Source organism: Podarcis gaigeae (genome assembly GCF_964106915.1).
Source record: "Podarcis gaigeae genome assembly, chromosome: 10".
NCBI classification, from domain to species: domain Eukaryota; kingdom Metazoa; phylum Chordata; class Lepidosauria; order Squamata; family Lacertidae; genus Podarcis; species Podarcis gaigeae.
Window position 1 is genome coordinate 28,788,096 of NC_139686.1, and position 14,113 is coordinate 28,802,208.

At 44.4% G+C, this 14,113-nt stretch overlaps 1 protein-coding gene and 1 long non-coding RNA gene across 2 annotated transcripts in view; one reads left to right on the forward strand and one right to left on the reverse strand.

Annotated features, from left to right (window-relative positions):
* Window positions 1-14,113, reverse strand: part of LOC310826441 — a 209,165-nt gene that overhangs the window by 46,199 nt on the left and 148,853 nt on the right. The gene's annotated exons all lie outside the window — the stretch shown is intronic.
* The window catches only part of SH3BP1 (SH3 domain binding protein 1), a 36,444-nt gene continuing 23,344 nt past the window's right edge, over window positions 1,014-14,113 (forward strand). Inside the window, exon 1 of the mRNA XM_083701130.1 lies at window positions 1,014-1,973. Coding sequence (XP_083557256.1) covers window positions 1,912-1,973 — 62 coding nt within the window. The 5' untranslated portion in view covers window positions 1,014-1,911. The remainder of the gene's footprint in view (window positions 1,974-14,113) is intronic.

Below are 14,113 nucleotides of genomic sequence, written 5' to 3' on the forward strand. Positions count from 1 at the left end.
TCTTAATCCAAGTTGTTCATAAACTAAGCTGTTCTTAAACCAAAGTACCATTGTATATACATGTAAGAAATAAAAAGAAATAAATATAAAGTGCCTTCTGCTGGAACAATTATAACCTGTTTAGTGCTAAGAATGTTCTTCTCAAGAGTTCCTGCCTACATACATGCGCAGAGGTTTCCCAGGGCTGGGCCATTCCTCCTCACCATGCTTAAGTTGGGTATGAATGAAACAGGCAAAATAGGAAGCCACACAGTGATTTAAGTCACCTCTGTATAACGATATAGTCATACCTTGGATCTCAAATGCCTTGGCTCCCGAAAAAATCAGCTCCCAAACAATCGAAACCCAGAAGTGAGTGTTCCGGTTTTCAAATGATTTTCAGAAGCCGAACATCTGGTGCAGCTTCCAATTGGCTGCAGGATGTTCCTGCAGCCAATCAGAAGCCACACCTTGGTTTTTGAATGGTTTCAGGAGTCAGGCAGACTCCCGAAGCACATTCTGTTCGAGAACCAAGGTACGACTGTAGATCTTCTGCATTCCGCGATATATATGCAAAATCACACCAGTTTTCAGCCCCTCTCTTTCGAAAACAAAATGTGCAAAACATTTTGTTTTTTAAGGCAAGGAAGCTATGGAAATGCTATTTGAGGGGAGGGGAATAGAGAACACTGTTGCACGTGAAAACATTCCCACTTATGGGCGCAGACAACACAGATGGTAAATGAAATCATGTGAAGGTTTGTACAGTACCAAACCACTGTGTAGTAATGTGGAAAAATGACCCTTGTGCATTCCAAAGGCTACATGTGTTATAATTCAGCAATTTCACATTGCAGTTTCCTTTGCTCCAGGAAAGGAAATTGCTCCTCTGGAAATTGATGTTGAACGTTGCACGTGTTTTATGGAAGAGCACACAGTCTTAAGAAGTTGGTCTGCAGTATTGTGTGTGCAGGATGCAATTAGATACTTCAGAGACAGGCAGGACAGAGTATTAGTATTTATAATTGCAGGTAGTAATGAATGATGCCCAGGGCTGAACTAGCAGGAGCTGTTGCACACTGCTAGCTTTGCTATCCCAAAATCCATTGTTTACTTCACCTTGCCAGTAATGCTGGTTGGGCCAACCTGAGAAAGACCCTCTCTGGGCCTCTGCTGCAAAAGCTACACCCCCACCCTCCTGAGTTCATGCAACTTTATCAGCCAACCGTCTTCCTCACCCCAAACCTCAGGCTTCATTTCAGCGTCACCCCCACGCTGTCAAGCGTAAGCTGAGCCAGAGAGTGAGAGAGAAAGTAGGAAGTGCTACAGCGCGAGCCCTTGCAGCATAAAGGCTTGTTCTGCCTTGTTGCATGTTTGCTGTAATAATATTTCCCCTTTAAGGCTTGGCTGAAGTTATTTTTTTTCTCTCTCTCTTTTGGCGGGGTGGTGACAGGAACTGAGAGAGGCAGCAGCAGATCTTACCCGATCTCAGCATCTGCGAGAGGTGGTGGAGGCAAGAGAGAAAGAGGCAAGTTGCTGCAGAGAAAGTGTGAGAGAAATGGGAAGGACTTGAAACTTAGGGAGGAAAAGGAGGTGGAGAAACACACTGAAGATTGTGAGGGAAGGATATCGGAAGAAAGGGAAATAAGAGGAAATCAGTGAGGGTTGAGGAGGAGGAGGAGGAAGTAGAAATGGGAAGAGAAGGGTGAAGTCACAGAGAGAGAGAAAGAGAGAGAGAGAGAGAGAATAAAATAAGACCAGAGAATGACAAGGAAGTGACAGGAATAAGCCTGCTGACAGGAGGAGGAGGAGGAGGAGGAGAGAGTCATCGATGGCAACAAGTGCGAGTGGCTTGTGCTGAAGAGGAGGAGGGAAAGAACACCCAGCTGGTTTTTGGTCGTTGTGGTGGGACTGCGTTATCTTTCCCTCAAGATGATGAAGAGACAGTTCAATCGGATGCGGCAGCAGCTCAGTCACCCCAGCATTGGCGGAAGGTAGGGTGGACTAGCTCCTTGGCTTGATCATTGACAGGACCCACCCTTTAGGCAGCGTACAGGTTAGGCCCTCTGGACTTTGCACAAGGACCTGAGTGGGCCAGATGAAAACTTGTAAGTAGGGCTCAGATGGTGCCTAACTGGGCAGCTTTGAGCACGTGGAGACATGCTTGCTTGTCTCTAGTCCCAGCACCACCAGGTGCTAATTCTAACTCTTACCCCCTCCTTTCCTGAATTCAGTTTATCAGGGAGTTTATTTAGCAGACTAGAGGCTACTATCTGGATCCATTGTTGGTGTGTGTGTGTGTGTGTGTGTGTGTGTGTGTGTGTGTAGAGAGAGAGAGAGAGAGAGTTCAATAACTTTTGAGTTTTCCTTAAAAAAGCTCAACCCTACCCTTGCCTGAATCTTCCTTTGTCAGGGATGGAGAACCAGTGGTCTTCTCTTAATACTATTGGGCTCCAGCTCCTACCAACCCCAGCCAGCATGGCCCAAAGGTCAGGGAACTATGGGAACTGTAGTCCAGCATCTGGAGGAGGGGTGGGCACAGGTTCCATATAAGGCTGCCTACAGAACTCATTCAAAGCACATGTAATTCCCTCAGAAAAATTCTGGGCGCTGCATTTTTGGGAAACTGGAATTCCCAGCAACTCTCAACAAACTCGGAATTCTTTGAGGAAGGGAAATGTGTTTTGAACTTGCCTTAAAGTGAGTACACAGCCAAAGTAAAGGGCCACCACTTTCACAACCAGTGGGCCACCAGTGGCAGGATAGATGAGCATATAACCAGTGACCAGGCCACTCAACAAACTGTGGCTGTAACCACTTAAAAATTACTAAGGAACCAGAACATGAGAGCCCAGGTGAGACTCCAACCCCTCACCCCAAAGCATCAAATGCTATGGAACTGAGGCCCCAGGTACGTCTTCAGGGTCAGTCAACAATCCAGCCTCTCCTGCTTTTATTCTCTGCTGCATCACCCTGCCATCCCCATGCACCCCTCTGGCAGGCATATTTGTCTGTATCTTCTTGCCAAGTGGTAAAGAGAACTTGACCATGCAACAGGATTATCAGGGAAATTTATGGCCCTAGACTAGTCTTCCCCACCCTGGTGTCCTCCAGATGTTCTGAACTGCCGCTCCCATCCGCCCCAGCCAGCATGTGGAACAAGTGCTATGTCCCCGAGATCAGAGGGTACTGTGTGTACTCCGCAAGGTGTGCTTATTTCTGAGGCAAATGGGCGCAAGGAAGCTATGTAAGGCACTAGAGCACTGGACTTCAGCTGGGGGGTGAGATCTGAGTTCTCGGCCACATTTGCCCCTTGAGTGACCTTGGGCCACTCATACATACTCACGCCTAACCTGCTGCACGGAGAATAAAGTGAGGTAATCCACATCCATGAATGCCATGCTCAACTCACCAGAGGAAGGGTGGAGTACAAATGTGAAGAAAAATAGTAACAGCCATGTTCACTCTGGTGCAACTCAGCAAGCCCTCTGGGTTTTGTTTTCTTGTTTCTTGGATTTTTTTTTGGTGTTTTTTTAGATTATCCAGATACTTCTAACCCTATTTTTACATTACATGCAGCTCTAGGCTCTTTTGGTTGGTTGGGAGGAAGAGCAGGATATAAATTTAATATACAAACGTTCTTTTCAATGAAATCTGAGGTTCTCGAATGGGTTCTGCTCTTGTGTGTAATTCCAGCAATTCATATAACCCTGCCTATGAGAAAGAAGCAGAGAGCTGTAGGGATTTGCTTTTTAGCAACTCCCTCAGGCCATTAAGTAAAAAGGTAAAGGTAAAGGTACCCCTGCCCGTACGGGCCAGTCTTGACAGACTCTGGGGTTGTGCGCCCATCTCACTCAAGAGGCCAGGGGCCAGCGCTGTCCGGAGACACTTCCGGGTCACGTGGCCAGCGTGACATCGCTGCTCTGGCGAGCCAGAGCCACACACGGAAACGCCGTTTACCTTCCCGCTGGTAAGCGGTCCCTATTTATCTACTTGCACCCAGAGGTGCTTTCGAACTGCTAGGTTGGCAGGCGCTGGGACCGAGCAGCGGGAGCGCACCCTGCCGCAGGGATTCGAACCGCCGACCTTTCGATCGGCAAGTCCTAGGCGCTGAGGTTTTAACCCACAGCGCCACCTGCGTCCCCAGGCCATTAAGTACCTGGTGTCAATGGAAGGCCCGTGTCTTCCATTTTGCTTTGTGGTGCTGGATATCAAGTATATCTCGGGGTGGGGATCTGTAGATATGAAGCCTTTAGACTAGGCTGCACCAGGTAGTAACTGCTATAACCCTTCAACGTCCCATAATGATAATTTTACTATTTATACCCCACACATCTTACTGGGTTGCCCCAGCCACTCTAGCCAGCTTCCAGCATATATAAAAACACAATAAAACATTAAACATTCAAAAACTTCCCTATACAGGATTGCCTTATGACAGCTTGGGGGTTGGATAACTCCATACCTTTCAAAATTTCTCCAATGAAAATAGGCACATCTTAAGGAAAAGTGAGACATTGCAGGACCAAATCAGAAACCAGGACGGCTTCTCTAAATTAGGGATGTCCCTGGAAAATAGGGACACTTGGAGGGTCTCTAACTGTAGGTTGATAAGAAAGGGATCAATAGCTGTTGCTGTTTCAGCTAACCACTTTGAGGAGCAGAGGGTTCAAAAGCCCTATAAATTATCATTACCAGTATCATTAATCTGTACAGTGTACTGGTTAGAGTGTTGGACTTGGATCTGGGTTCAAATCCCCACTCAACCACAAAGTTCACTGGGTGACCTTGGGCCAGTCACTCATTTATTTACTTATTAAATTTATATTCCACCTTTCATCCATGGATCACAAAACCCCGCACAAAAATACATGACATAATGCAAGCGAAACAACAACCCCCCCCCTTTAGTTCAAAAGGCCATGGATTGTTGAATTAGCCAAAGCCTAACCTTCATTCCTCCCTCCCTCACAGGGTTGCTGTGAGGATAAAACAGGGAGCAGGAGAACTATGTATTCCACTTTGAGCTCCTTGGATGAAAGGTAGAATATAAATGCAATACATACACACAAACATACACACAAACATACATACATACATATATACATACATACATAGCTATTGCAGATACCTTAATCAAACATTTTGCACTTTTCGCAATCTGTAAATAACATTAAAAAAAATAGTATTGGCTTGATCAGGTATGGCTAATATGTCTCCCTCCAGATGTTGCTGGACTCCCATTAGCTCCATCCAGCATGACCACAGTAATCAGGGATGATGGAAATTGTAGTTTCTAGATGATGTTAATCTAGAGGGCCACAGGTTCCCCATCCTGGAACCTGAGGCTTGACTCTTTTGTTGTGTTTTTGAGTTGCCTGACTGACCCCACTCAGTGAGTCCATCGCTGGCTTAAAATGCAGCAAGGACATTCTTTTCTCAACTCTGACTGAAGCTAGTTTGGCGGGAAACACATCAAATGCAGGATTTCACAAGGAACGAAAGGATAGAAATGGATTGTGGCCAAGGTTGTGTGTACACCACTTCCCGAACCACTGGGTGGTGAGTCATTGGCAGTGTGTGCACAACCCACAGCTGGATGGGATTAGTACTCTGAAATCCCAGTGCTGAGAAAAGTATGTACTCCGCTAGTCAGTAGGGATGGGGGAGAAATTTAATTCACTTCTCATTTAAAGGCAAACCTTCCTAATCAGAGCTTTCTGAAACAATCTAAGAACCTAAACACAGCTGTCCTTCAAAATTCACACTTCTCTGAATTTTGCAGTGCCATTCTCCAGCCAAGAAATGTGTACAAGAATGCACATACTAGCTTACAGTGTGCACAAAAATGCATCTGTTAGTGAAACTAACATTAAAATTGCTTTGCAAAAATGTGTGTGTTAGGACGAACTACATAAAAAAAGTATATTTAGAGAAATTCACACTAAACGCTGATGAATTTTCACGAGGACTTTGTGGGGGGTTTTGCTGTTGTTTTGTTTTAAATCCAAACTGATATGAAAATTTGGAGAACTGAGCTTACGACTGGAGAAACTGAAATTGAAAGAGTTGCCCACCTTAACTAAACAGACCAAAAAATGGTCTGATGGAGGCGAGAAGTTTCTCAACGAGTAGAAGATCCTTTCTCTGTTTTATTTTCCCCTCTGGTCAGGCCCAGCTTCTGCCATCCCCTGCTCTACTTTTGAAAGCACAAGGAATGACATAAGCAGCAGGGCTGGGCTCTTGGGTGTTCCAGAGCTGATTTTCCCGTCTTCCCTGTCTAGCTGTTGTGATGTGAAGGTTGAATTTAGTTGTTACTCATCTCACTCCAGGCTGGGTGAGAAGGAGAATCTTTTGCAGAGCAAGTAGTTGCTCACATCAGCCAATTTCGCAAGAGAGATTTAAATACATTGCTGCATAGGGGGAAAACCTACACTTACTATATTGTGCTTTCTGTTTTAACCCTCCTTATGTATCAGTGAAGGAGTAAGAAGAACCCTCAGAGTGAGGACAATAGGGTAGGTGCAGACTTGGATTAAATCAACAGGATTTAAGGCATGCTTACTAACTTTCCACATTCAATTTCAATGGAGCCTAAGGGCAACCTAGCATGTAAAACTCCACTCCCCCTTAAACTCTGCAGCCTAAATTAATATCTCCAGAGCTTTTTAGTTTGTTTTTCAATGTACAACTATAGTTCCTTATATCTATGCTTTAAAACGTTGGGGCCCTCTGAGATCCACGGCGATATCTCTGTATACTTGTAAGAAAAATTCAGTCTAGTTTGGCAACATTAAATTAGAATAATTACCAACTACACACCTCACCGTTAAAAAACAAAAACAAATTGTGTTTTTTGATAGAGTGTACATCAATTTAACTGTTTTTAATTACTCCCTCCTACTTTCTAGCCCACTTTAAAAACATTCACTCACAAGTGCTGTATTTGAATAGATTTTGATACACTTGTATCCTGTCGATGTGTGCATATTACATATAATCCAAATAAATATACATTAACCCCCAAACAAGTGATATAGTCCTTGCTAAATTCATTGCTACAACAGTTCCTTCTGTTCCCTGGCTGCATGCATACCATACATTTAAAGCACACACACCCCAAAAAAGAATAATGGGAACTGTAGTTTACTCTCCCTGACAGAGCTACAATTCACAACTTTCTTAACAAACTATGTTTCCCAGTATTCTTCGGAGAGAGGGAATGTACTTGAAAGATATGCATGGTGCCTGTATGCACAGCTTCTGTCTCCCTCCCCCCCCCCCCCCCGCCTCAATTGATGGTTTCCTGTTCTTTCACAGCAGAAAGCATTTCAAGGCCTGCTCCACTCTTCACATCCTCTGGTGTGCTTGGGTCCTTCAGCTAAAGCTGGATCTGCTCTGCAGTTGCTTAACATTAAGGGTTTATCTACACACCACAGACAAAACTGGTTTAACAGTCACTCCTCCTCAGGAAACCTGGGTAGGAGATTCAGTGAGAGACTTCTAAATTTCTAGATTTCTAGCTGGGTCTTATTATATTTCCCAACACGAGGCAGAATTTTATCAACCTTGATCATGTCCCTCTTTCCTTACTGCCCCCTCCCCAAATTTAAAAGCACCAGATGGATTAAATTCTCCTCATAGACGAGTTGCTCCAGCTCACTGAGCAGTTGGATGCCCAGTTCTGCCTCTTCCCAGCTCTACAACATCCTTTTTGATTTGTGGCAACCAGAATATGAACACACCAAACATATAAAGTATCTGTACAATAGGGTTGCCTTCTTTCAAAATGTGTCACAATAGTTTTTTGGGTTGGGGGGGGTTGTGTGTGTGTGGTTTTGGTTTTTTGTGCCAAAGTTGTTGAGCTTCTTTGTCAAATTCTCAACAAAAAAAATATTTTTTCTGTTAGTGAATAGTAGAATGGGATGTGAAGGGAGAAATTCAAACGGCAGAGGAGTTCCTAGGTTAGCCTATGCAAAACGATCTGGCCACGCTAGGGCCATTAAGAAAGGCCATTTTGAAGAACGGCCCTTCCCCCCTGTCCTGAGGTGTGAACAGAGACAGGAGATTTGGAAGGTTGCCAAGGTAACTGTGTGATGTCACAGGAAGAGTTGGGGGGCTTTGGCACAACTAAAAAAATGGCAAAACAATATTGGCTGGCTGGCTGAAGGCAGGTGGGGAGGGATGCTGCACTTCTGTGGGGAACAAGCCCCTCTTGAGATGACCATGCTGTAAGATCTGTACTCCCTCTCCATAAATTAAGGGTGTAAATATGTGTCATTAAACCACAAAGGCACACCAGTGTTGGGTCACTTTTCTAATAATCACTAGCATGGAATTCACCTTTTCAGCAGCTGCCGCATGCAGGGTTGGCATTTTCATTTCTGTTCTTAGCTCTCTATCAAAACCCCAAGTTCTCTTACCACCAGCTGAGTCTTCATTAGCACGTGCGTGATGTTAGGAATTTTTGCACCTATGTACATCATGTAAGTGCTTCTGATAGAAGTTTATGGTGCAATTGGTGTTCCTTACATATGCAAGCTTCTGAAGTTTCCACATGAAATTCTAGCATATTTTTTGTCCATTTCATCCAAATTTACCCTGCCTGGGAGTAATCCAATAAGAAATCATCATCATTATCAAACAAAACAAACCAGCACCACTGTTGCCAATGGCCTGATTACAATATTAATCCCTTTTCTATAAACACTCTTATTTATCTCCCTGTCTCCATGTTTGAAGCAACAGGTTTTCAACAAGCCTTCATTTAATATGTGGAATAGGATGCAAATGAAGTGTTTTAGATCTGTAATTGTCTCAGAAGTGGAAAGTGAGGTGGTTAAGAGAGCAGGTTTAATGTTAACTTACAAACCGCAGGAATTATTTCCTCTGCTGTGAATGCAGGATTCCCATGGTGGGAAGGAAGGGCCTTGTAAACTTTTAAATCCTGGGAGCTTTTGTCTGCTTATCACCCTTTCCGCTGCCTCAGCAGCTTCTTCATCAATGTCATAATAATAATAATAATAATTTGTTCTTTGTACCCCACCCATCTGACTGGCTTGCCCCAGCCATTCTCTTTAACTTTATCCTGGAGTCTCTATGCAAACCCTCTTTGAACTGTGTCACACACCTCAGTATTGCTGAGAGCTCCTCTTCCTTTACCCTTCATTCTGGGTGCAGCCTTGTTCCTGAAAGGAGAAAAACCTGAATTGCATATTTTTTCCCCTGTGTAAGTGTAACCCCATGACAGACTAAGTAGTAGGAGGTAGAGGCGGAGCTACATGTCTGAGATTTCCTCTGTTGAAAAGTGATGCTGAGTAATCTGCCCTTGGAGACAACTGATTTATAGTTCCTCTGTTTCTAGGCTGCAGTGCTTTCTAGGGTCTAAGAATGGGTGACAACCACACCATACATTTAAAACATACTGCTTAAAGAGTCATGGACTGTAGCTCATTGAGGGTGCTGGGAATTGTAGCTCTGTGAGGTCAGCACAGTTGACAAACTACATGATTCCCAGGATTCTTTGGGGGAAGCCATGATTGTTAAAATGGTACAATAGTGTTTAAGTGTATGGATGTGGTTCTCATCTCAAGGCAAGTTCAAAGGTATACTAGCCACTGGGAATACCCAACCTTTAGCATGAAGGATTCAGCTGACAATTTGAAGGAAGGCAGGAAAGCAAGCCAGACTAGAATGGCAACATATGCATTGCCAAAAGAGAGGACATAGATTTGCTTGCAATTTTACATGTGCTAACGTATGCATATAGAAATAAATTTAGAACTAATTACTACAATTTAAATAGAAATACAGTATATTTCATCATAATGAGAAAGGTGGGATAATCCCCATCCATCTCCATTCAGTATGTCATACATGTCTCAGCAGCAGTCTAGATTTCTAGCCTTGAAAAACATAGTCATTCAGAAGTATGTGCCAGTGTTTGCATACATTCAAGTTGAGGGGGAATGGAAAGAACCTGAAATACATACAGAAACATTGGAATTACTGTATTTTTTTCATGTATAAGACTAGGTTTTTCCCCTAAAAATAATGTCCAAAATTTGGGGGCATCTTATACACGGATAGATCTTCCCCCATTTTCTTAAATCGGAGTCCCCAAAAATAGGGGGTGTCTTATACATGGGTGCGTCTTATAGACGGAAACATACGGTACTTTCATCTGGATCACTGCAATCCTCCTTAATTAGGACAATCCCCTCCCCCCACCATCTCCTAAATATTTTCTTTAGTTTTTTTTTTAATTTTTTTTATTGAGTTTTCACATTTTATATAGACATAACAAACACAAAGACACAGACAAACATGTACAATTTCAAATTCTTACTTTCATAACCCCATTCTCTGACTTCCCCGCATCCCCCCTTCATGCATCCTAATTCCAATAGTTAGTTCAGCAAGTTCTTATCTCCTTTCTTTACAGTATTAGTATCATTTTTTTAAAAAAAACTTAGTTCTTCTTAATTATCCAATTTTAACTTATACAGATCCATTATAATCATTACATCCTTTCCAAAGGTCGACCTAAATTCCCTTCCAACAATTTCTCAATTATCATATTAGTTACTGAACATAATAACTAGACATAAAAATCATAACCTTATAAGAGAACTCTCGCCCCCCCCCTCTTTCCAGGTTTTGATCCCCCAAAGAGGTGTCCATAATATCAGTTCTTAGCCTGGATTTCTCACGTCCGAGGCCTTCAAATCTCTATCAGTCCCTCTTCGTCAGTTTTGTTGGTAATCTTTTATGCTGGCTACCAAGTCTCGAAGGAGCTCTATCCCAATAAGATCAGTGTTTCTTCCAACCAGCCCTCCATATTCGAAAGCGGAGCCCCAATCCTGTTTCTTACTCCTTTTAAGTCCAAATAATCCGAATGTCCCAAGGGCTCCCACTTTCATCTTGCACAAATTTGTAATCCATAGTTCTTTCAATCCCCCCATAAGGGGATCTGTGCTGATCCCGGGGGGCAGGTTAGCATAGGCGTAGTCAAAGTCCGGTCCTGAGTCACTAGCCTGGAAATCAGTCCACAAGGAGCGGGGCAAGGTCCGAAACAGGAAGCCGGGCGGGGAACAGGAGCACTGGAGAGTCAGGTCTGGGTCCGGGCAGGAACTCAACAACAATGTTGCTCCCACAACCTGGGACCGGGCCGACTAGCCTTTATCTATTCTGAGGCCAGGGGCGGTCCCGGCCCCCAGGAGACCCGCCTCTCTTGGCCTTAAGGCGAGCACTCCTCCTGGGAGCAACCAGTTCCCTTCGCCTCTCTGCCCTGAGTCTCTGCAGATCAGGAGAGGCTAAAGGGTTACTGGGCCCAGGGGGAGACTCACCTGCAGGCACTGAGTCCTCAACCACTCCTGGAGCCAGAGTGGGATCACCTGATGCCTGCTCCTGAGGATCTAACACAGGTGCAGGTGCTTCAGACTCCAAGCCCTGCCCCAATTCAGCCGGCCCTGGAGGCGGGGACTCCTGTGCAGGCTGGGATTCCTCTGGTTCAGCCTCTGAATCGGAATCCCAGGCCATCACAGGATCTCTGTCTTCTTCATCCTTGCTTTTCAACCAGATTCTCATTATCCGTATCTTATTTTCTTTGTATTCCCCATTTGTAGGTTTTTGGTTGGCCTTTTCCTCCTGAAATATCTCCGCTCCTCCTTCCCTCTCCTCTGACTCTGAAAATATATCTTCTGGTTCAGCTGCAGAGTTTTCTTTTGTCACGTCTTCTAGTTCAGCTGCAGAGTTTTCTTTTGTCAAGTCCTTAACACAGGCAACAGGATTGCTTACTTTAGAATTCAAGGTCACAATCATTGTAGCCATAGCTGTGCTCTGGTCCTGAAGTTTTCCCACGAGAAAGAACATTTTTTCCAACTCTGCCTGTAATTTTCCATCTGCAGCCATTGTAGTGCCTCAGAATCCCCCCTAGAGGGATTCTTGTTACTTAGTAATCCTTCTCCAGCAATCAATTACTATTACTTATTTCTTCATTGTTTCCAACAACTTTAAATCAAATGTAACCCATCTGGTCTGCAAAATAGGTAAGAAATTTTTCTAGCTTAAGCAGTTCGTTTGACAGCTCGATTGACAGCTGTCAAACTCCTTCTGTCTCCTCAACAGGCTCACTCGCGGATTGCTCCCGGGTCTGGGGGGGGGGGGTTACACATCAACTTCTAAGATTCAGTTCTTAACCTCCAGCTCAAAACTTCTAATGTCAATTGTGGAATTAATAACTTTTATCTCACACAGAGAAAGGTAGTCTCTCCGCCTTAGTTATCCGGTTCTTGCTTTAAGTGTCTGCAAAAAGGGGGGTGCGGACTTCCTTTTTAACACTCCCCCGATCGTACCAAATTCAAAGAGAAAGAAATTTTCAAGTCCAAATTCCGTACTACTCACGGGTTATTTCTTTTTGAGTCCAAATGTTCAAGGAAAAAAGTCAGCGCTCTTCGGCCATGGCTCGCGGCTTCACTCCACTGAAGTAGCGGTCTACTCACAGCACCACGCCACTCTCCATACCCTCTCCAAAGCCTTTAAAAAGGCTCTTCGTGGGTCGGGGGGGCGCTTAAGGTGTCCGCCGAGTCCCCAAGTCAGCAGGCTTTAGCGCCTGCGGTTTCTGAGGGTCCCCGCGTCACCGCCGCGGCAAGACCCGTCTTCAGTAGAGCCGATTCCCTCCGGAGCTCGGAGGGAATCCGCCATTACCCGATCGCGCTAACCCGGAAGTCTATTTTTTTTGCTTTTTTTACCAATTGACAACAATTTAGAGTAAACAATTTCCTTAATTTTTGGAGTATAAATACCCCCAAGTACTTAAAGACTCTGGGACAGATAGGAATTTCATTAACCATTGTATATCCAATTGGTCTCATGGTTTGATATTGGGGAACAGTATACTAGACTTTTCAAAGTTAATTTTAAGGCCACCCAGGCATTTGAATGTACTGAGTTTCCTTTCCAGTACTTACAGGTATTGCTGTTTCAGATTACACAACACAACTCGACATCATCCACATAAAGGTTCAGCATATGCGCTTTCCCCTCTACCCAGAAACCTTCAATGTCCTTTCAAGCCAGGGAATGGAGAGGCAGGGAAGACAGTCTGAACCGATTACACCTTGATCTTGATTTGTACGCAGAGGGGCTTATTTGTATCTGTCTGTCAGTCTTTCTATCCATCCCATATTTTATGCCAATGGCCTATCAACAATGATTACAATTTGAACGCATTAAGAGCAGCTCATGTAAACAATGAAAATAAATTAAAACTAGCAAGAGGGAGAAGAAGCTCCGCCCAACAACTAAGGGAGAGAAATCCCTTCTTCGGGGCTTCTGGCTGCTTTCCAAAATCAACATGGCCCTTCACCTGTCACCAGAATATCAGCAGCAAATGAACGGAATGAAATTCCCCAGGGAGGGTGTGCCAAAGCTTTGGTGCCACTGTAGGAAAGGCCCTGTCCTGGGTGATCCCCCATCATGCTTCAGACAGCAGGGTAATTAAGAGCAGGGCCTATGAATAACCTATTAACAATTGGGTAGGTACATAGAGTAGGAGAGTTGCATAGGCTGAGGGTCCAGGTGGAACTCCTTGGTGTCTTTTGTCACCTGCAGTATTTCTCTTTGGCCACAAAGGAAGCAGTGTGCAGCCAGTAGCTCCCTCTTTTGGCAAACTGGTATGGCACTGGCACTGGCACTGGCACTCCTCAGTAAAATGACCTGGTACAAATGTGATAAATAACGCAACAGAGATGCAGACAAGCTCTTCCTACTGTCCAACACTGATGTATTTGAAAATGTAAAAATATAAAAGCCCAGTGCTTTTTTTTTTCTTAAAAAAATTGTTTAGGGGTTTTCTCATTTTCCTACTCATATTGAAATCCTGCCCCTCAATGAGGCCCAGTGGCGTAGCGTGGGGGGTGCAGGGGGGACCGGCCACACCAGCCACAACATCTGGGGGTTAGTGTTAGGGGGCGCAAATCCACGGGTTTGGGGGGCGCAAATTACTTGCCTTGCCCCGGGTGCTGACAACCCACGCTACGCCACTGATGAGGCCAAACTTAGATTCACAAAATGTTTAGGGGTAAGCGTACCCCAGTGTCCCTCCAGAAAAAAGCACTGTAAAAGCCTAATA